The sequence below is a fragment of the Phyllostomus hastatus genome, unplaced genomic scaffold, assembly GCF_019186645.2.
Source record: "Phyllostomus hastatus isolate PE091 unplaced genomic scaffold, TTU_PhHast_1.1 phas_scaffold_585, whole genome shotgun sequence".
NCBI lineage: Eukaryota > Metazoa > Chordata > Mammalia > Chiroptera > Phyllostomidae > Phyllostomus > Phyllostomus hastatus.
The window spans coordinates 28,702,444-28,721,846 of NW_025334037.1; the positions used below are offsets into that span (position 1 = coordinate 28,702,444).

General features: G+C 51.9%; 1 protein-coding gene across 1 annotated transcript in view; it reads right to left on the reverse strand.

The window, feature by feature from the left end:
• LRP4 (LDL receptor related protein 4) overlaps nt 1–19,403 on the reverse strand; it is a 48,290-nt gene that overhangs the window by 22,641 nt on the left and 6,246 nt on the right. The window contains exons 2-18 of the mRNA XM_045825348.1: nt 10,893–11,039; nt 9,679–9,795; nt 9,270–9,383; nt 8,792–8,908; nt 8,327–8,455; nt 7,981–8,100; nt 7,436–7,561; nt 6,697–6,822; nt 6,371–6,505; nt 5,847–5,972; nt 5,274–5,504; nt 4,278–4,434; nt 3,187–3,404; nt 2,875–3,051; nt 2,394–2,516; nt 474–682; nt 219–300 (exon numbers count right to left, since the gene is read on the reverse strand). Coding sequence (XP_045681304.1) covers nt 219–300; nt 474–682; nt 2,394–2,516; nt 2,875–3,051; nt 3,187–3,404; nt 4,278–4,434; nt 5,274–5,504; nt 5,847–5,972; nt 6,371–6,505; nt 6,697–6,822; nt 7,436–7,561; nt 7,981–8,100; nt 8,327–8,455; nt 8,792–8,908; nt 9,270–9,383; nt 9,679–9,795; nt 10,893–11,039 — 2,454 coding nt within the window. The remainder of the gene's footprint in view (nt 1–218; nt 301–473; nt 683–2,393; nt 2,517–2,874; nt 3,052–3,186; nt 3,405–4,277; nt 4,435–5,273; nt 5,505–5,846; nt 5,973–6,370; nt 6,506–6,696; nt 6,823–7,435; nt 7,562–7,980; nt 8,101–8,326; nt 8,456–8,791; nt 8,909–9,269; nt 9,384–9,678; nt 9,796–10,892; nt 11,040–19,403) is intronic.

Here is a 19,403-nt window from a genome sequence, read left to right on the forward strand (position 1 = left end):
CACCAGCTCCACAGCACAAGTAGCTGCCATCTGATTGGCAAATGACAAACCCTCAGATGTGAGCTTCCAGCTTCCGCTCTGCAGCAGCGCCCCCACTCCTGACCTACCAAGGACTTCGGGTCAAGATAAAAGTGGTCTACTGGGCTCCTTCTACCCGAGGCCAGGATTTTAAATAAGAGGAGTGCCCGAGCACCAGGCCACGGCTGCCCTGCACATACCTGCATCCGTCCAGTACAGCTTGTTGGTGACCCAGTCAATGGCCAGGCCTGCTGGACTCTCCAAACTGGTATCCACCACCACCTGGACAGGAAGCAAAGCTCTATCACCACCTGAACTTGAGCCCCAGCTCTGGGGCCTGAACTTCACCAATTCTCAGGCTGGGAAAATGATGGGAAGCCCTTACCCAGCAGAGGGAGGACCCCACCCCTTCATCTCTGCCCTCCCCGAGGGCCTGGGCCCACACTGGGCCCTACCTCCTGTCCTGTTCCATCCCACTTGGCCCTGCTGATGGTGTCAGTGCTGACGTCTGTCCAGTACACGTGGTCATCCCGGGAGTCCCAGTCAAGGGCCACAGCACTGCGCACGTCAGCCAGTGGGATGACATCGTCGGACAGGTCCTCTGTGTCGAAGCTGATCCGACGGATGTCCATCCTTCGGGCAAAAAGCAGGAACTTGTCAAGACCTGATCAAAGGCCGAAAGGGGTCTTCTTTTAATGCTCTAAATCCAATAACGGTGACAGACACAGACGCTCACCTGCGTGACACCTGGGTCAACCACACCTCCTGGGATCGGGTGCCCTTTGTCCCCTACTCTTCACCCCTCAGGCCCCCTTTGAGCACCAGGCAGCCCGAGCTGGCAGAATCAGACTTTAGGATCAATCGGAAATGGATTCTCCCCTGGGCCCAGAAGTGCATCCTGTTTAAGTGTCTGTCAGCTTCATCTGTCACCTGTTCTCACCTCTTTGCTCCGTCTCCTCCAGTGCCCTGGCTAGGTCACCACTGACCTCCCCGCCGACACCTCCACCTGTCTGGCTCCCCTGTCTGCGGAAGGGCTCCGGCTGATGTGCTCTGTCATCTAGATCCCTTCCTCTCGTTCTCTACTATAGTCAATAGTGACTGTTCATCGAGCACTTACTCCATGCCAGCCACTGGGCTTGGTTGGTGCTTTTCTTGCCTTGTCTCCTCTACCCTCACGGCAACTCTTTGTGGTTCATGTTATTCTTATTCTCATTTTCTAGATGAGCGACCCTGAGGCTGGGAGAGGTCACGTAACCTGTGGGAGATCCCATTGCTACAAAGCACCGGAGCTGGGACTCGAACTCAAGCCTGACTCCAGAGAAGGAGCTCTGGCTACTCTCTTGTACAGCTTCTTCCCAGCTTGCTTTTTTCCCACTCCCAGCCCCCTTCTGGTCTGTCTGAAGATTTCCCACTACACTTTGCTGCCTGGAAAGGCACTTCCTACCTAGCTTTACTCTCTTCTTTTAAGATCTGGGAAACCTTTAAGGGGAAGCTCCTGGGGAAACCTCTTGTACCTCACTAAGACAATAGGGATGAGCTGGGCACAAAAGAATGCAAGGAAACTGGGGTTTCAAGCAATGTGTGTTGAATAAATATTGCTCCTGTTCTTCTGGATAGTTTCCTTCCTCTCTGGAAAGGACCCAGATCCCAAGAGAAATTTGATTTTAGCCAGAGATAAGAGGGTCAGTGGGTACATGGTGGTAAGTACAGGAAGCTGCTGATGTGTGAGAAATTAGCCTGGGCCCTTGGCTGGTGATGCCATATGCCTGCATCACTCCTCCCTGGATTGCTCTTAGGAAAAGTCACCTGTGGCTCTGAGCTAGATAGGGCCACCCTCTTAAGGCAATGCCCTTGGCAAGAGCTTAAAGGAATAATAAGTAGCAGCTCTAGGAGCAACCGGGGAATCCCACTGTCTTTTGCCATTAAGCACGAATTTCTCCAGGGCCTGTGTATACCGAGCATCATCAGCAGTCCTAACCTTGGCTCTCTGGATTAGGGGCTGAAAGAGAGTTTTTAACAGGGTGAGGCAGAAGGGAAAGAGATAGGAAACCACTCTCCTGCTTTCTAGAAGGGCCTGGCACCCTCTGGCTGCCTATAGAAAGAGCAGCCTGCCTGGTAAAATGATAAAGAAGCCTGGTGGCAGGTGTCCGTACTTGACTGGGTGGTGTCACTGAACCTGTAGCAACTACTCCTGGGGCCTCAGCCCTCAGCTTTGACCTAGGAGCCCTTGGCCTCATCCGTCCTTCCTCTCCAGGGGCTACCTGAGGAGCCTGGCTCCACCCCACAGCAGGCAATCCCTCAAATCCATATCCCTGTTCCTTCCACCCACCCTCACAAGGCGCATCCATTGAGGCGGGTGCCCCAGACCCACTTACTCTGGGCACAGGCGTGGTTGCTGATCTTGCGGAAGCCAGTGGGGCAGGCACAGGTATAGTTCTGGCCACTGGGCAGACACAGGTGGGTGCAGCCTCCATTGTTGTCCCCACAGCGGTTTTTCCCTGCTCAAAAAGCCCAGAGCAAGAGGGTCAGGTAAGACTAAAGGTGGGCCCAAGGCTAGGCGTTTAGCTATGGTGTGAGCTCCCTGGAGGGAGGAACTATGTCTTATTGTTTTTTATGTCAGTCCCAGCTGTGAGCAGTGAACACCTGACACAAAGGAGATGCTCTATAAACGTCTGCGTGAATCAGACGGGGACACTGGATCTCAATGTTGTACCACCCTAAATGTCCAGCAGAGGGAGAAACTAGCCCACGTCAGTGCCAACCTGGAATTTTCTGGGCGGAAACAATGGAGAATGTGGCAGGTGCCGGGAAGATTCTCAGAGGCACCAGAGGCTCACCAGGTGGGCAGCTTTTTACCTGCCGGCTGGCGCTGGGGATGCAAAGTGTGGATGTCCATGGGGAAGTGGAGTTTGTTGCGAATGATCTCCTGGTTCTTGCCAGTAAATTTGTTGGCACTGTTGATGCTCTTGGTGTGCCAGTCTGTCCAGTACAGGCTGTCTTCAAACACCGTGATGGCAAAGGGGTGCGGGAGCCCTGGGGAAAGTCCAAGAGGACCTCTGTCCAGACGTGGCCTTCCTGGCCCTGCCCCAATCTCACCCTCTGCCCAGGCTCTGGGGGTCCAGCATGCGGAAAGGAGGATGGGGATGGAGAGCGGAGGAAGTGCCTCACCTTGGCTAATGACAGCCTTGCGGTGACTCCCATCCAAATTGGCCCTCTCGATGACATGGTGCTTAGCATCCACCCAGTACATGCGATGCCCGGCGTAGTCAATGGTGAGGCCGTTGGGCCAGAAGAGATGGGTATCGGCGATGATGCGGCGTCCAGACCCGTCCATGCTAGAGGCTTCGATGCGGGGGGTGTTGCCCCAATCTGTCCAGTAAATGGTACTAGGAAGAGAGGAAAGGATGCTGAGAGGCAGTAGAGGGAAGACAGGTACCCAGGACAGTAAATGGGCAAGGTGCACACACGCAGTTAGCTCCAGCTGATGGGAGATACAGCTTGTCTGCTCGGAGAGTGTTTTGAACTGTTTTAATTTAAGTGTCTCTAGACAGCCTTTATTCATTGAACAGTTTCTTTTTGCAACACCCGCTATGGGCAGGACACGATGTTAAGCGCTGACAGTACAGCAGGGAACAACAGACAAAAATCCCAACCCTCGTGGAATCGACAATCTAATGTTATATTCGGAAAGGCACTTTATTCTTTCTCATAATCTCCAAAGATGCTTGTAACACAGACACTCAAACACACGAACACACACACTTTCCAAAGTAGCTGACCTAGGAGTGCAGGGTCTCAGAGGACACTCCCTTCAGTGGGCTGCATGGAATTTTTAAACACCAGGGGCTAGCACCTTCCTTTTCAGGAGACTTTTCTTTCAATAATAAAATTATTAGCAATTAGCTCAACCTCGTGAGCTACTAATAAAAACACGAAACCCCCACAACTTCTCTGATGTGTATTACACCATTTAAAACTCATCATCTTAGTCTTCCCACGGCTATGTGGTAGGTGTGTTTTTTATCACCAATGTAGACAAGAGTAAACGGAGGCAGAGAGAGTCTAGCCAATGAGCCTATGACCACACAGCCAGGTACTGCGGACGGAGCCAGGACTCAAACCCAGGTGGGCTTGGGTGCAGAGCCCATGCTGTAGACACCACAGTGTGAAGATGCTCCCCAATAGGGTCTGGCCCAGCTGGCCTGGGAACGGTTCCGATAGGTTGCAAGACAGATTTAGGAACTTAAGACACAACTCACCCCTCCATGGGGTGCAAGGCAATGGCCCGAGGCTTCTCAAGGTTCTGCCAAAGCAGCACCTTCCGGTGAGCCCCATCCAGGTTGGCCACCTCAATCCTCGATGTTCCTGAGTCAGTCCAGTAGAGTTTGTCGTGGACCCAATCCACAGCCAGGCCTCCTGGTGGGAAGAGTCAGTGGGACATTGTCAGGGACTCAGGCCGCATTCTTCTGTGCCATAGGAACAAGAGCAAACTCTGGCACAAAGCAGTTTCTTGGACCAGGCAGTGTTCTCACCATATACACATATACACGTAACAACTCTGTGAGTGAGGCACTAGAACCCCACGAAGATGAAGAAACTGAGGTCCAGAAAAGTCAGGCAACTGACCCAGGTCACACACTTCCTGCTCTTAGCCAACCCTACTCCTCTCCCTGAATTCTGGCGCCCTGACCCACACGGCGGGTCCTCCACTGGACTGGCTCGGGGGTTTGCAAATTGCAGCTTAGGGTTTTGCAAAGGCACTTCAAAAGTTCCATAATTTGAGTCAACTGTGCTCAATATTAAATTCCAACCCACTTCACGTGCTCGTCGAATGGCCCGAGACCGCAAAGTAAGCTGTGGTTTTTTCATCTGTAAACATTTGGATATATTTATTTGAGTTGATCAGGATACTCTTAATTCTAAGCAATCAAAACAAAATTCAGAATTAAGCCAGATGGAAAAGCTGATAGAGAAGTGTAATCCTCATCCACAGAGCTCTGATTTCAAATGATTATCTTCATCAAAATGGTCTCATTATTCTAACTCATTGAGCTCAATAAGGAGCAAATGATACAAATATGAACTTGTAAAGTTAATGTATACTAACAAATGCTGTCCATATTAGCTCATCCAAGACTTCGCCGGAAGAAAAAGATGTTCCGTTCCCTAAGGTTTGCAAACCTCCAGCCTGACCCTTCCCTGGCGGCTCTGCACATGGCGTGGCCCTGCCCCACCCCATGAGCCTGGCTCCCTACCTGGGCTTTCAAGCCCTGTAGACACAACCTCCTCCACATTGCTGCCATTGAGGTTGGCCCGCAGAATCCGGTCCAGAGTGACATCTGACCAGAAGACAAGCTCACGCCGGTGATGGAAATCAAGGGCAATGGCATTCTCCAGGTTGTTGAGCAGCAACGTGTATTCAGAGCGGTGCGGTAGCACCTGGCGGATGTCGATGCGATTGGCGAACAGTAGCACAGGCTCCGGCCCTGGGACATGGCACAGAAATGGGGTCCCACCGGACTCCAGAGCTGCACCCTCAGCATGCAGCCCGGCGTCTCAGCTAACAGGGCCCCTAGCCTATTAGGGCATGCCCCGAGCTGCTGGCATCAGTACTAGAAATGTTGGCGTTTCTAAAGTATACTCCCCTAGCCCAGCCCACCATACTCCACCCCAGCAGGGCTTTTTGAGGGGCTCAGAATGCACCTCAAAGCTCCATTTTCCTGAGATGAAAATCTTTCTAGCTCTCAGCAAATCGCTGAGCACTGGAGCACCCAGCTGTCTCCACATGCAGACCTCTGCCCACCCCGCCACATGCCAACACCCCTTACCCAGAGCCTTGCAGCTGCGCCGGTCGGGCCGGAGTTCATAGCCTGCCTCGCACCAGCACTGGAAAGCCCCTTCACTGTTGGTGCAGCCCTGGCTGCAATACCCTTCCTCGGCACATTCGTTCACATCTGTGGGGACCAGGCAGGTCAGAAGCTCTTTCCTCTGCCATCCTCACACCTCTATTCCCTGGCTGACTAGCTGCTTTCCTGCCCACATTCCCATCTATTTCCCAGGCCTAGTGGGAAGGCTACATAACAAGTGGTTCAAGCTTCAAAGTCACGCAGACCTGGGCTGGAATCCCAGCATTGCTACTCACCAGCTCTGTGGCCTTCAGTAAATTATTTAACCTCTCTGAGCTTCAGTTTCCCCATGTGTGAAATGGAGGGGACTGTCCTTACCTCCTAGGGTTATTGTGATGATGAAATGAGGTCATATCTGTCAAATGCCCGACCCATAGGAAACACAACTGCCTGATTGCCGCCCCTGCCCAGCATCCCGGCCCTGCTCCAGACCACGCCCAGCTCACCCTGGCACATGTGCCCGTCCTCTGTGAGCCGGTAGCCTGTGTGGCAGGTACACTGCACTGCCCCCCGCACCATCTGGCACTTCTGGGCGCAGCCACCGTTGTTCACATTGCAGTTCTCCGCACCCGTCCGGGGCCCTGTGCCAGCCGAGCCAGAGATGGGAGCTGAGCCCAGAATCCTCCCCCAGACAGCCAACTTGGCATTCCACCTGGACCACGAAGAACAGCTCCCGGGGCTGCTCAAGTCCCTGGGGAGGGTTCTTTTTGAAGTGTATGGGTGGGGTTCAGCCACAAACCATGGGCCACGCCCGCCCACTGGGGACACTCACGGCAGTTCTGCTGTGGGCTTTCGTCACTGTTGTCACCACAGTCATTGACCCCATTGCACAGCTTCCTCTGGCCGATGCAGCGCCCGTTCCAGCACAGGAACTGGTCCGAGGCGCACTGGGGGCTTCCTAGCAAAGGAGGGAGGGAAGGTGGAAGGGAGGCAGAATCAGGTCACAGCAGGGCAGGGCTTGGGTCAACAAAAGGATGGGAGCCTGTCATTTTCTAAGGCGAGCTGGAGACAGATGAGACTCAAGGTGGGAGGGTCGGGGTCCAAGCCAGGAAACAGCTCAGACAGGGCTGGCTGAGTGTCTGCGTTCACTTTCTCCCCAGGACACCACGGTGGATGGTGAGGGACGTGGGACAGAGTGAGAGAGTGCTTCCATGCGCCTAGCACCCGGAGTGGCCAGGGCCACAGGCACTGGAGGCTGTCAGACGTGGAGAGCAGTCCTCGCTCCCTAGGCCGGAACGACAGGCACCAGTTGTGTGTGAGCTGCAATGTGGGAGGTGACTGAAGCCCACAGCCCTGACATTGTGTTACAGGCCATAAGGCTGCAGGCCAACAAATACACCTGGATTTGACACTGCTACCTGGGAAAGGCAGGAAAAATCCAGGCCATGAGCAGGAATGACTAAAGCATCACCTTGGCCCAGCTGAAACGGCAGTGGTGACACCCACTTTTTGCCTGTCCTTCACCCCAACTATAGACTAAGCGGTCTGGGGGAACCTCTGGGAGACTCTACCTGTGTTCTCACAGTTCTCTTCATCGCTGTTGTCCGCACAGTCATCCTCCCCATCACAGCGCCAGGACAGGCGGACACAGCGGCCTGAGCGACAGCGGAACTGTTCGGCTGTACACATTGAGGTGGCTGGCAAAGCAAAGGCCTCATAAAAGCCTGGCCCCATTTCTGCCCGGAGCACCACCCACCACCCAAAAGTGCACTTTATGCCAGCACCCATGCCGCTCTTCTTGACACTAGCGTCCTGGCTGGTCTACGGGGCATCTCTGTGTGAATTAGAAAAAGGTGCCCTTTTCTCAAGATACTTTACTGCCACCTGCTGGAAAGCTGCCATGGTGAATATATAAATCTGTGCAGTTACAGGACATGTGGCTGCTACGTGACTGGGCGTCCCTTTGGACAAAGCACCCTGTGCAGTGCACAACCTGTGCAACTGTGCTCGGTGACCGCGCCCCACCTGCCCGCATGCTTTGTCGGCGGTGGCCTCTTCGGCTCCGCAAGCCCGCTCCCCGCTCCAGCTCAGACCTTCAGCCCCGTCCCCCACTCACTGCAGTTGCGCTCATCAGACTGGTCATCACAGTCTGCGTCGCCATCGCAGCGCCAGCCGGCGTTGATGCACAGGCCACTGTCACACATGAACTCCCCAGAGCGGCAGGGCTGGTGGGAGGCTGGGGAGACACATCAGGCTTCTGTCTCTAGCCAGTCTGTGCACAGAGTGTCCCGTAGCGGACCAGAAAGCCACGGCCCCGGCACCCTGGCTCTTCCATCCCTGCCCAGGAAGGACCAGGGGATCCAGAAAGTCCTCCCTTGTGCTCCTGCCCCAGCTGGCACCTGTGCCTGGCCAACCCAGCCGGGCCTCTTCCCCTCCTCCACCCAGCTGGCTAGAGCACTCACAGCAGTCGGACTCGTCCGACCAGTCTCCGCAGTCATCGTCGCCGTCACAGTGGTAGATGTCGAGGATGCAGCGGCCGTAGGCGCACTGGAACTCTTCCAGGTTGCAGGGGGGCGCTGGCACTGCTGAGGCTGGATGGGACGGCAGGAGTGGGGAGGGGCATACACTCAGGCCTGGGCAGAGGAGATGGGCCCCGACTCCTCCAGGGGACAGGATGCTCAGGCAGGGTGCCTTCCTCAAGTGAGATGTCACCAGGTTGCATAGAAGGTGGTCCTTGTAGACCCCCATATTCAGGCAGACCAAAGGGGGGCCTCCCTTTCCATCCGGGGAACCTGCTTCCACCCGAGCACAGCCTAGGAGGAGGTGCTTCTTAAGAACACACCCTCCACTCCACAAGTACTCCTCGGCCCTGCAAGGGAGCCCGCTGCCCCATCCCAGCCCAACAGCCTGCGGTCTGGGCCACTCACGACAGCTCTCCTCATCAGAGCCATCTTTGCAGTCGGTGTCACCGTCGCAGTACCAGTGCTCAGCGATACAGCTCCCGTCACTGCAGCGGAATTCCTTGTCAGAGCACTTGCGCATGTCTGGGGGATGCAGCGGGACAGCCGTCCTGAGGGGCCCTGCAAGCGACCTTCTTCACAGCCTCCCTGACTGCCGCCCTCACCGACCCTGGGGCCTCTGACCCAGCTGGCAGAACACCCCAGAACCGGTGCAGGCTCTCTGGGGAAAGCTGAGGCCCTGAAGTCACTGGGCCTCAGACTCCTGCTCTGCCACTGCCGGGGGCCTGGGCTGCTCTGCCCTCCTGCCTTTGCCCAGCTGTTCCACATAGACACGTAGACACCTGGCCAGTTCAAGTTCCAGCGGTGCTAAGGCGATTGCTGCGCTCTCCTGCCATGGCCAGGCCATCCACCAGCCACCCTGTATGCCTCCCAGGGCACCACTCACCACACTGCTCATCACTGTTGTCCCCACAGTCATTGTCACCATCACAGTGCCACAGGCTCCGGATGCAGTAGCCATTCTGGCAGGGGAACTCATCCTCCTCGCACTCCCGGGGGGCTGTGGGCACAGAGCGGTCGGGCTGCAGCAGGCGGTGGGGGCATGTGCCTGGGAGCCCACCAGGAAGCCTGGCGGAGCAGAGCAGTCCAGCGGCTCTGAGGCTGCGGGCAGGATCCGCCACAGGTGCTATCTCGTGGGGGTTGGGGGCAGGGCCTTATCTGACCACTAGAGGAGGTGAAAGGACAGGTCCAAGAGCTGAAGACCCAAAGGCTGATGTGGGCCCAGGGACATGACTTTTCTGATTGAAAATCCCTTCCCCACAGAACCTGGCAGAGCCCGCCTGGCCAGCACTCACGACAGTCCTGCTCGTCGGAGTCATCCTCACAGTCATTGTCCCCGTCGCACACCCAGGAGCGGCGGATGCACTTGCCATTGTCACAGTGAAAGTCAAGAGGGGAGCAGGTGGGCAGCACTGAGTCCCAGAAAAAAAGAAGGAAAAAGGGAATCAGTGTGGTGTACTTACTCAGGCAGGCTGAACCGGGCTGTCTGAATTACAGTCCTCCTTCAGACTCCTGCACCTGCCCCCAGCTGATGGAGAAGCAAAGCAGAAACTGTAGCAAAGAGGTGAGAGTATTAGCAGGTGGTGAGCAGTTCACAAGACTGAGCCGCCCAAGGAGCTCAAACCCACGAAGAAAGCAGTAAGAAAAACATGAGCAAGTGAGAGAAGTGTATTTTTTCCTTTCCTCTTGTTAAATAATGAGCCACACATCTCAGCTCCATTTCCAGTCCTAGAACTCATTACTTATCGCATCGAGCAAGTCGGCTCCTCCCTCTGAGCTGCAGGTTCTTCGACTCTAAAGCGGGGGTAATTATACTCCACTCGCAGAGGTCTTTGGAGACAATGCTCGTGAAAGTGTTGTTACATGAAAGTGAGCCATTTAACATCATCGCAATTAGCTGAAATGGTTTGGGTTAATAAGGTCCAGGTTGTAGCTTCATTCTTATTAGACTAATTAGCCACCCTCAGAAGTAGGTGCTGCAGGTTGCACCCCCAAACCCAGACAACTGACTCAGCAGCAGAATTTCCATATATCCCAGTCTGCTATGCATGTGTTATTACACTAGAGGGAAAGAGAGACTTAAAGAGAATATAAGGTTTCTTACAAAGTTTACATTATTAAAATATGTGATTATGCAGAATATTAATATAAGAAAAGTAATCTGGGCTCGTATAGAGCACGCACATTAAAAACGGATCAACATGCAGAACACAGACACAAATTCACTTAAATACGGACAGCTCTATTCAGAGAGACCACCTGCCGTTTCCAGGCTTGTTTCAAAGTCCGTGGACATACATGCGTGGACAATTGGGAAACACACAAGGGTTGGAGCCATATATATTGTGAGGAAACCGCCCATTTGTCATATCTGTCATCCTTGCAAGAGTCCAGGGCTCTGAGCCTGACGCGACCGATGCACAAAGCTCCCTCAGACTCGTCCCAGCTCCCTCGCCGGCCCCCAGGTTCCTCTTCTACCACCCCCACCGCCCACTGGGGAGGGTCTTACTACAGCCATCCTCATCGCTGTGGTCCCCGCAGTCGTTGTCTCCGTCGCACTGCCACTGTGCGGGGATGCAGGTGCACTCGCCCAGGGCACTGACTGCGCAGGTGAAGTGGCTCCGACCGCAGGCACACTCGGGGCTGCTGGCTCGGCCTGGGCACAGGGAAGAGGAACCAGTGAGGGCTCAGCTCCCGCCCAAGCAAAGCCCATTCCAGGGACGAAGGCAGAGGAGCCAAGTCTAGGACCACTGTCACCCAGGTGACATGGTGACACTGGAGGGAGATGCAGACCCTGTAATGACGACTGCCCCTCCTCCAAGGCACAAATGGTCATGCTGCCCTCTGACTCTGGGCTCCCAAGTAGTCCAGACACCCCCTTGCATGACAGGCTTTTTTATGTAGCACCCACAAAAGCCCGGAGCCACACAATGCCACCTGGAGGGTTGGTGCTCTCGGGGAAGGGGAACAGGGGACAGAAGGGGTGATGCAGGTGAGACCTCCATGTCCTTCCCTTCCCAGCTGGGTTGAAGTGGGGATGTTTTTGCCTCTGAGCAGGACCAGGCCCTTGGTGGAGGCCTGGGAGTGGGAGAGGCACGAAATGAGAATGGAATTAAAGTGCTGGACCCCCTTTAGGGGTAAGGAATCCACACACAGGAGCAGGAAGCAACTCAGGCAGCTGTGAGTCCCCCAGTCGGAGGTCACTTTTGAGAGGGGAAACCACTTTTAAAAAGGAGTGGGGTGCACGGAGAAAGGGAGTAGGCTGTCTCAGGGCACAGTGAGTGGGACCAGTCAGGGCTTTCCTGTCTGTGGGACAGGCCACAGCCTGGAGGAAGGATGGCAGAAGCAGCCCCTCCCCCAGCCTCAGCATCACGCAGCTGGGCTTCCCCATTGAGCCTCCAGCTATCTGCCTGGCCAAGTCCCATGACCGGCTGCTGTGTCCCCCTCCCCAGAGTGCCCAGCAGGATGCCCTCCGATGGCGTGTGAATGGCTCGGTGCCCCCTGCTCCAGCCTCATCTGGAACAAAAGTTTCTGCCAGGGTCACTCTCCCCCTCCCAGCATTCATCTAACCCGCTGGGCTGCTGCAGCTGGGAAAGAAGGGGCCACTGCTCATTGCTCATCTCTCCCCCTTGCTTTCTTCTCCCTTTCCTCCCCTCGCTGGGCCCTATCCTCAGGCCAGGCTGGGGCAGGAAGGAGTCAGCTCCTACACTGCCACCCCTCTTCCTCTCCTATTTACCGAGCCAGCCTCCTTTTCTTGGCTCATCTCTTCAATGAATACCCACACTGCACATTGCAATGGCTCAGCCTGACTTAGGGTTTAGGATCTGGACTAAAAGACTGTACTGCCCTGGCCAGTGGTGTGTTTCAGTTCGTTGGGCATCGTCCCGCAAACCAAAAGGTCGTGGGTTTGATTCCTGGTCAGGGCACATGCCTTGGTTGTGGGTTCGGTCCCAAGTCGGAGTGCATATGAAAGGCAACCAATCAATGATTCTCTCTCACATTGGTGTTGCTCTCCTCTTTCTCCCTCCCTTCCCCTCTCTAAAAATCAATAAGCATGTCCTCAGGTGAGGATAAAAAAAAGATTGTACTGCTAGGCCCTCCAAAAGCAAGGAGAGACCCCTAGCCTCCTTCCTTCTCCACTTCAAACCCAAGGGTGAGCGTGAGCATTAAGGCAGGGCTCCTAACCTGATCAAATGCATGCATGGATGGATGGGCATCTGTGAACCCTAGAAATTACAGGCAACATATACATTTCTGGAGTAAAGGATCACAGCTCTTGTCAGATGCTCAACTGAGACTTTGCCCTCCCCCTCCAATGCTGAGAATCAGCTGCCCTAGAAAAGATGCAGGATTTCCTGTGGAAAACAAAGGAATCCGTTTGAGAGGTGCGGCATCTCCACACCTCACAGGAAGGCCTTACTCCAGGGCCAGTGCCCCTGTCTCTCCAGGTCTCTCTGCAAGTGTATGACAGGGGACTCTTCGCCAGGCAGGGAAGCTGAAGACCCAGCCACCCAGCCCCATCCTCCGGGGCCTGTTCTGCACTGAGAAGGGAGGGTGGGGCTTTTTTCACTTAGACCCTACGCCCCAGAACCTGAGGCTTTGTGACCATCTCTCATCACGGCTTTAGGTGCTGCCTTAGGGAACTTTGGTTGGATGCAACAGCAAAGACTAAGGATTGTGGGGCAGAGCTCTCCAACATGCTGACCCTTTCATGGGGAGGAAAAGAGAAGAAAGATAAAGTTAACTCACTGGTTCCCAACCAGGGATGGTCTTTCCCTCCCAGGAGCATCTGGCAATGGGTAATGGCATTTTTGGTTGTTGTGATTGGAGGTACTTCTGGCATTTAGTGGATGAAAGTCAGGGATGCTGCTGATATCCCACAATATACAGGGCAGGTCCCACAACAAAGAAATGATCTGGCCCAGAATGTCAATAGAGGTTAAGAAACACTGCTAGCTCCACACAGCAGGAAGTGGGACTGTACCAAGGAGGAGTTCAGGGTAAGGGGGTGACCAGAACAGAGAGGAGGAAGAAGAAATTGGGGGGAGGGGAGACTGGAAAAGCACTGGACCTGGAGCAGACAGACCTGGATTTCCCCCCACCCCCACCAGCTGTGCGACCTTGTCCAAATCACTTAGCTTCTTAAGCCTGTTTTCTCATTTGTAAAAAGCCCACAAAGACCGGACGAAGAGGTGAATGCGAAAGAAGTTGACCTCATGCCTTGGTACACCAAAGATGCTCAATAAATGCAGGATGAGGGCGTGCAGGTGTGGGGATGCAGGGGCTAAATTTTTCCAAAGGTCAGGATTTTAAGAACCCTAGTGTCAGGACTGGGAGAGCAGGAACAGCGAGCAACTCAACAGGAATACTGAAAGTAAAGCGGAGCCTTCAGCACTCCCACCCCCACCCTCCCCGCTTCTTCTTAGGGCCCCACCCCCACCTTTGGCTGAATAATAGCAAAAGTCTTGATTTCCCCTGCAAACTTGAGGAACAAAGCATTCCATCGGGTGGGCATCAAGTCAGTTGCAGGCGACTGGAGAGTCGTGACTTCCTGCACATCAGAGCAACATCTAAACGTCAGCCTGTGAAGGTCAGGCAGCCACCGACTGGTCAGGCAAACCCTTGGCTTGGGCATTCATACAGTAAACAGACAGATTATGCTCCAAAAAGTCAGCTCTTCGGGACAACTGCTGCCCCTCTGGGATCCTGGGAGGTAGAATTCTGTCTTTTCACTCAGTCCTGGCTGTGATCATAAAGGACAGCTTTTAACCCTTTTTAACTAAAAGAATGGTGAGTGAAACAAGGAAACAAATGCCTGCGGGTGGCAAAACTCTGTTCATCTGAAGAAGTGTGAAGTTAGAATACTTAGCTATGCTTCCGGCCTTGAAAGCTGTTGGCTGGTCACACTGCGAGCTCCCATTGGCCTCCGTGGGCATGGGCCCTTGGACTGATTCAACAAGGAAAGACCTCTCCCCAAAGTGTTCATTATCCCGGATCAAGACATTCAGCTTTGCGGAGACAGTGTGCCCATAGGGCCTTCCTGAAAGGTTAACCAAAATCTCAGCCATCTTACCAATTTCTTATGGCACTCTTTTGAAGGAAAGAGGGGAAGCGTCCATCTGGTATACCAGACTGTGTACTATGTGAGAACGCACAGATTCTGGAGTCAGAAGACTATAGAGTTCAAATCCTGGTTCTACCTGGTTCTAACTGTTACACTTAGAGCAAGTTAGTTATTGCCTCTGAGCCTCAGTTTTCTCATCCATAAAATGGGGATAATAGTTCTACCATAAAGGGTTTAACAAAGATTAAATTAAATAACCCATATAAACTGACTAGCACGGGGCTGGCACACCCTCAAAAGCTCCATAATAATACAACCGCCATTTACTGAGTATTCACCAGGTACCTGAGTACTTTTCTAAGTGCATTTCCTATGCTATGTCACCAAAAGTACTCAACAACCCTGGGAGGTGGCTCTGTCATCATTATCACCACTTCACAGTTGAGGACACTGAGACAGGAGTGAGTCTATCAATAGGCCACACAGGTCCTGAGGGTGGGAGCCAGTGTTCTCACCCAGGCAGGTCAATCCCAGAGCCTCTGCTCTTAATCACTTCATTATAGTGTTTCCCAATAATGGTGTTGCTATTACGAGAATTTTCCAAGACCCTTAGGTTGAAAAAGGGAATTTACAACACCGAGACTTCTGGGTCCCTCTCCTTTATGAAATTTTAAGGAAAGATTTTATTTATTTCTTTTTAGAGAGAGGGGAAAGGAGGGAGAAAGAGAGGGAGAAAAACATCAATGTGTGGTTGCCTCTTGTGCGCTCCCTACTGGGGACCTGGCCCCACAAGCCAGGCCTGTGCCCTGACTAGGAATCAAACCAGCGGCCCTTTGGTTCGAAGGCTGGCACTCAATCCACAGAGCCACACAAGCCTGGGCTCCTTTATGAATTCTTGATTAGCACACAGAGGGTCCAGCAGAAGTAACGATCGCCTGCTTGAGTTCAGTTGGTAGGGTAATAATATGGGTGTAATAATTTATAGTTTCAATTTGAACATTGCACCTAAAATGTCACAGAATTACATGCTTATGATTTTGTAATAAAAGATTTTGCAATAAAAAAAGGGGTGTTATTTTTGCCGGATCCTGCAGGCAATGAGCATAGGGATCTCAAGCCGTAACCTCTCCTTCTGGTTACTTCTAAGGCCAAAGACGAAGTCCTCTTGCCCTCAGGCAAAATAGTAAAGCAGAGACAGTATGGAGCCCCAGTCCCTTCAACCAATGCCTCAGTGTCCTGTTGGTCCAGAAAGGAACAGGGGTCTGACAATAAATAATTATGTTTCGTAGTTTCTCTTTACAACTCACAAGCTACTTTGCATACACACTTGCATTCTCATGTCATCATTATAAAACCTCTGAGTAGTTGCTGTTTTGTGCCCATTTAACAGGTAAGGTCACCTGCTTTGGCCAAGGCTGTGGGGGAGTAGGAGAGCCAGGATACCAGCCCCATTCTGACCCTTAGATCAGTGTTGTTCTTTTAATGTGATCTCAGAATCTGGACTTGCGATAAACTTCCGGACTTCCACTTAAGTTAGAGAGGCACTGCTCTCCACCATCCCACAGAACACTCAGCATAAGGGACCACACCTATCACTTGGGAACCTAAGGTGGACCGTGACTCCACAGCTACAGAACAGCTTTTTCAAGTCGAACCAGAGATATGAGGCCCATGAATGCTGGAATATGACAGCTACCCCGGTGTGGAAGAGCGGCAGTGAGAAAAAGAGGAATCATTACTTGTAAGTGAAGGATGTTTTTCTTATAACATGCTGAGCTCCCCTCTCTCCTCTTGTCCACTAGTGGCAATGGTGAGGATATAAACCTTATTTAATGAGGATAAGTTGTACCACATTACCCTAAACTACTTGGAGGCCAATGGAGGGAACAAGACACTGATTACAGCTCCTTGAGTAGCCAAATCAGCAAGTGTCTTACTAAAAGGGATGCCCATGCAGCAAGACAAAACTGATGACTGAAAGTGGTGGCAACAAGGAGCCACATGGAAATGGATCTAACCCCATCCAGGAGGTGCCTAGCATCCGGAGAGCGCTGGGTGCCTGCCAACAGCCCCTTTTTGAAAGGACAGAGCTTGCACAGGAAACGTCAGAAGCAACACCAAAAAGGGTAAATGGTGGGCAGCAGCAGCAGGTCAGAAAGTGGAGCCTTTCTTGATGCTACCCCAGCTGGACCCATGCAGCCCTGGCCAAATTAAAAGCCCCTGCTTTGGCCCTGACCAGTGTGGCCCAGTGGGTTGGGCATCATCCCACAAAGCAAAAGGCTGCTGGTTCGATTCCCGGTCAGGGCACATGCCTGGGTTGTGGGCCAGGTTCTCAATTGGGAGTGTGTGAGAGGCAACCAATCGATACTTCGCTCACACAGCAATGTTTCTGTCCCTCTCGGTCTCCCTCCCTTCCACTCTCTCTAAAAATGAATAAATAAAACTAAAAAAAAAAAAGCCCCTGCTCTGCACTCCTGAGGCCCTTGGTACCCCCCTCCCATGGTTGCATTAGCACACTGTGGGAATCTCTGTTCACTTACTAGACCAGAAGCCTCTGGGCAGTCAGATTGTGTGATTGGGAGTTTTATGTATTTCTATTCACAGTGCATAGTTCAATGTTTGGTATAGTGTGGATGACTGATATAAATGTATAAAATGAATGAATGAGTAAGTGAATCAATAAAACATTCCTCTTGCAGGGCTATCCAACCTTTTGGCATCTCTGGGCCACACTGGAAGACGACGAGTTGTCTTGGGCCACACATTAAATACGTCACGACATGTAATCACAAAAAAACCTCATAATGTTTTAAGTAAGTTTACGATTTTGTGGTAGGCTGCGTTTATAGCCGTCCTGGGCAGCACGCAGCCTGTGGGTGGGACACACGTGCTAGAGTCTTGCGAGCGCTGAACTCAAAGGAAAAGAGAGGCCTAGAGTGTCAGAAACAAAACTATTTCTTCCCTAACCTAACCTACACTTAAGAAAACAGGAATCCTCTCCTTCAGGTGGCTCCCAGCTCACTCCCTCCCAGAGCTGCTTTCTTCACTGTATTATCAGACTGTGATGTCAACATGCTAGGACTCTACTTATTTTTGTCCCTAGATCCCTAGAGGCCAGCCTTACCTGATTGGTTTGAAAGTCTACCTGGTCAAATCTTCTCCTAGTGGGTCCTCTCATAAGGGCCTTACCATCGGATATCATAAGACACATAATTACCAGTCCAAGCAAGGTCCGTCTTCTTTTGCCACTCTTAAACACAGAAAAGAAGTTCTTAATGGTTAACCCCCAAAGTTATGAGGGAGAAGAGTATCGTGTTAAGTACCTGGGAAGAAAACTAAGCTAATGCCTGGCAACCTAGCCCTGGACATACTATTTAATCTCTTTATGCCTTACTTTCTCATCGGCAAAATTGGGATAACCAGAGTCCCTACCTTATCTGAATGTTATGAGCATTAAATCAGTTAATTCATGAAAGGCACTTAGCATAATGCCTGACACATATTAAGCTCTCAATAAATGATAGCTCTTGCTATTACCATTATACAACATGACTCAGAACTATCTTATCTAGACACACCGCGGTTTGGGGACCGGAGATGCCTAAGGACCCTACTGTGGGTCATGCCAATGAGTTAAGCTGGTGGTCTGAAGGACTACTGGAAGAGGTCAAAGGGTAGCAAGAGTCCCACTTTACTGCCTTTCTCTGGAGGAGCTCTGGGCACATGGCATCCTTCAAGTCCTTGCCTAAGTTATCATCAACCTACTCCTAGGAGGCAAGTAGAGAAAAGAACAACCTAAATCCAGAGCCTAAATTACAGAGCAATTCAGAAGTGGATTAGTTTCTTCTTTGGTAGAATGGGAATAATAGGTCCTATTTCATAGGGTTCTGGGGAGGTTTAAATGAGATAATACATAGCAAGTACTCAGTAAGCAGCTATTGTTGCTGCTGTTGTTACAGTAGCCCCTCCTTGTCCGCTGTTGTAGTTACCCACAGTCAGTAGTGGTCTGCAAATATTAAGTGGAAAATTCCACAAATAAACAATTCACAAGTTTGAAATTGCATGCCATTCGGAGCCGTGTGACAAAATCTAAGGACATTCTCCCCATCTGCCCGGATGTGAATCATCCGTTTGCCAGCATATCCACACTGTATGTACAGTATAAAAAGGAATTCTGAGAAGCAAAGAAACCACATTCACAAAACCTTCATTACAGTGTATTGTGATAATCATTCTACTTTATTAGTTATTCTTGTTCATCTCACACTGTGGCTAATTTATAAATTAAACTTTATCACAGGTATGTAAGTATAGAAGAAAACAGCATATATAGGGTTTGGTACTATGCATGGTTTCAGATATCCACTGGGGATCTTCGAACATACTCCCTGTATCCCCTGAGAATAAAGGGGGACTACTATGTTATTGCTACTCCATACAGGTCCTCAAAAGCCTACTCTATCCTGCCCAGGAGCTCAGTCAACAGATTTCAGAAATACAACAGGGTCTGAATGGGGCGGTGGCCTGTGAGGGGCTGCTCGAAGTGCTGCTTTGCTCCCCCTCTACATCTCAGAACGCAAGAAATGCACAGCTTCAGGGAACAACAAACCACATCTCCGCTGCTGGGAGCCTTTTCAAGCCTCCCTCTACCAAAAAAGCACCCGGGAGGTAATTCTTTATGCACTGGGATTCCCTGGGAAGGGAAGTCTAAAAACAGAGAGGTGAGGTCTATTTAACATAAAATATAGATATTCCCCACTGAGATCTTCTGGAAGAGCTTGGATATAAAATATTTCATTCTGCCCTGACCAGATTGGCTCAGTGGGTTGGGCATCATCCCGCATAGCAAAAGGTCTCTAGTTCAATTCCAGGTCAGGGTACATGCCTGGGTTGTGGTTTGGGGTGCTGCGTAGAAGAGGCAACCACTTGATGTTTCCCTCTTATATCAATGTTTCT